This window comes from Anoplophora glabripennis, unplaced genomic scaffold, assembly GCF_000390285.2.
Source record: "Anoplophora glabripennis isolate ALB-LARVAE unplaced genomic scaffold, Agla_2.0 scaffold1011, whole genome shotgun sequence".
In the NCBI taxonomy this organism is placed as follows: domain Eukaryota; kingdom Metazoa; phylum Arthropoda; class Insecta; order Coleoptera; family Cerambycidae; genus Anoplophora; species Anoplophora glabripennis.
The window spans coordinates 1-3,246 of NW_019417094.1; the positions used below are offsets into that span (position 1 = coordinate 1).

Below are 3,246 nucleotides of genomic sequence, written 5' to 3' on the forward strand. Positions count from 1 at the left end.
TCATTTCCTCGCTCTATTTCAAATTTCCAATTTATAATTTTAACTAAAAAACTAACTATAAGATCTGTTGCACTATAATATTTATCTATAACGATATAAATACGATAAAAACATTGAATAGATTTATACATACATTACACATTTAACTTATCTTAAAGCTACTGTTTTCCATAAAGTATTTATAATTGTAAAACTTGTGACTTCTTTTGTAATATATAATTCTATTGATTTGCGATGTTCAAGATTATCTGCCTTTACCTGTGGACTCCGCCCGCTAACCAATGGGTGAACAGCCTACCAGAAGATGGCCAGCATCTCAGAGTGGGGCAGTTAGTTTCGGTTTCACCTATGACAAGTGCAAATACTTACCTGTACTGATAAGAAGTGCAGATGGTGCGAGTGTATAAGTGCGGTACCGGTACCGGATGAATGTGTCCAGGAGATGAAGTGGTGCGCTGCGGCAACCCTTCTACTGGCTCTCGTTTTGGGGACGCATAGTTGTGGTCCTGGCCGTGGAGCCGGCCGTCGAAGAAGTCCAAGAAAATTAACTCCTTTGGTCTTTAAACAACATGTTCCTAACGTTCCAGAAAATACCTTAACAGCTAGTGGTCTTACAGAGGGCCGAATTGGGAGAAATGATACCCGATTTAAGGATCTTGTTCCCAATTATAATCAAGATATAATATTTAAGGATGAAGAAGGTACAGGAGCTGATCGACTTATGACACAGGTAAGAATTAATATAAAAGTATTCATTTTTATTTTCCTTGGAAAATTTATTATATATAAATATAATGGAGGTTTTTTAATTTCTAATGTTTGATCTTATTAAAAACAATTTTGTCAGTACAAGTACATTTTATTATTATATGTCATATAAAGGAATATACAAGGTGTAATTCAAATTTTTATAACGGATTTTCAGAAAATAATTAGGAAGCATCTTGTTTTCGAGATACAAGGTACTACTTAAAATTTCTTAAAATTGACTTCAAGTTGCAAAAATTATATTTAATTAATGGAAAACGTAATTACATATTATCATTATTTTAAAATATTACTTTAGGTAACACGGTATGATATTTTAGCATTTATTTCGAAATTGATTTATTCTAGCGACACGTAGCAGCGATACTTTTTAGTTTTCGGTGACATGTACTATTTGTGAATTTGTGAATTTGTAAACACTAAAGCTGCATACTAACTTGAATGAAATCACTTTCACCTCGTATCTCGAAAACAATACTTTTCCGATCATATGTTTATCTCATTTCGTTAATTTGTGATGTAGAATCCGCCATTAGTTTAGACAAGCATTTTTTAAATTACACCCCGTATAAGTATAATTTTATTAAATTCTAAAATATTTTTATGAGGCAAATTAATGTTTACTACTTCTTATTGTACGTGGTAGTATTTATGAAGATAAAAGTTTTTCATGTTCTTCATGTTATCATAATAATAAATTTGCATTCTATTTAAAACCTAATTTTCATTTCATTCTCATTTACCATTATATTAAAAAATAAAATAAAAAGGTATATATTTTATTAAATTTATGTAAGCTAAATAATAACCATTGTAGTTGAAGCGTATTAGTTAAGCGTGAGAAACGAAATATTAATATAAACATTGGATTGTTTGTTTAAATAACACTGTAAACCTGTCCCCTTGTCAGGCATAGATAATAATGTTTACATATTGATATACAGAATGTACAGTATCGCCAGAATAAAACGATATTATTCAGAAATATTTATTAACATTTTATACTATATTTTATTTTTAAATTTCTTTTTATCAGCATAAGAAAAATGTTCTGGAATGTTCACTCACATTCGCTCTTTTTATCTGTAAACCTTTCTATCTAGAAAAACTGGACAAAAAACAAGAGAGACAAATCAAACTAAGGTTTTTCAAATGGAACACCGCTTTTTAAAATGTTCTTTCTTTCTGATTACATAAATAATTTTATATTCACATAAAATTAATATTTGCATTGCTATTTTATGACTTAAATTTTTTCGATAAAAAGTGTACTTGAAAATATAATATTAAAAGACCTCTCGTATCAATTTCTTCATTTAAAGGGCTTTCTCTATTTAAGAAATATATTTCTAAAAAATATGTTTTTGAATAATATTTTGCTGTTTTATTTTATTATTATCAAAATCCATTTTAAAACTTGAAGATTTTACATATTGTAACAGTACACAAACGTCTGGTCTTAATATAATATCACTTTTATGTGAAGAAATACGAAAATTTCTAGATCTATGACGTATAGGTATATTTCTTATTACATTTGTACAATTTATTTTATAAATTACATTAGATCTATCTTTAGTTTGTACCCTATGATTAACCTTTGGGAATAAATTTCCTACAGTTTTTATTGTTCTATTAACAATAATTGCAATATTAATTTCTTCCCCTAATTCTTTTATATATCGAAATGGTTTAAATTTTATATCGAATATATATTCATTATTTATTATATTATAATTTGTTATAATTAAGCATGTTTATTTATTTATTTAGGAAAACGGAACATAAACAGGCTGGCTAAGAGCCCAAAACAATGTTCATGTTCATTGATTAACAACCAAACCAAACATATACAGGGTGTTTCTAAAATAGGGTTCCAAACTTCTGATGCGTTTATAACTCATTAAAATAATCCAAAAAGTTCCTATTAACATGTGCCCTAAAACGCACCCTTAGGAAGTTATATGCCCTTAAAAGGGCTCAAACAAAACTGTTTCTTTCTGTTATTGACAATACGGTCGCAAATAAATAGAAAAAAATGTATGGGTCTTACATAACTTTTTACGTTAAATATCATGGGCTACTCCGTTTTTCGACATGCAAATCATATGCGTCCCGTTTGAAGGGGGTTTTCGGCCCGTAATTTTTTTAATTTCAATTTTTTTACAATTTTCTCTACAGATTTATAAAATCTTAACAATTTTACGTAAAAAATATTATCTTTGTCCAAATCGATATTTCCATTGGTTTTCGAGTAAATTGAGTTTGAAAATTACTCTGCTCTTTAAGTTATTAGGCCAAAAATTACAAAAATCTGTTTACCATGGCAAATAAAAGACTGACGTTGCCACAACGCTTAACAATTTAAGTTATTGATAAACTGTCAATTGAGCTTTGCAGTGTTTAATTAGTAAAAGTGGTGAGTGGAAAATTTAAGTATACAACATTATTGCAACTCATAAAATGGAGTCATATTCA

The 3,246-nt window shown here is 28.5% G+C and overlaps 1 protein-coding gene across 1 annotated transcript in view; it reads left to right on the forward strand.

The window, feature by feature from the left end:
- The first annotated feature begins 234 nt into the window (after positions 1-234).
- The window catches only part of LOC108912322 (sonic hedgehog protein A), a 50,856-nt gene continuing 47,844 nt past the window's right edge, over positions 235-3,246 (forward strand). Inside the window, exons 1-2 of the mRNA XM_018717528.2 lie at positions 235-329; positions 391-730. Of these exons, the coding sequence (XP_018573044.2) occupies positions 235-329; positions 391-730 (435 nt within the window). The remainder of the gene's footprint in view (positions 330-390; positions 731-3,246) is intronic.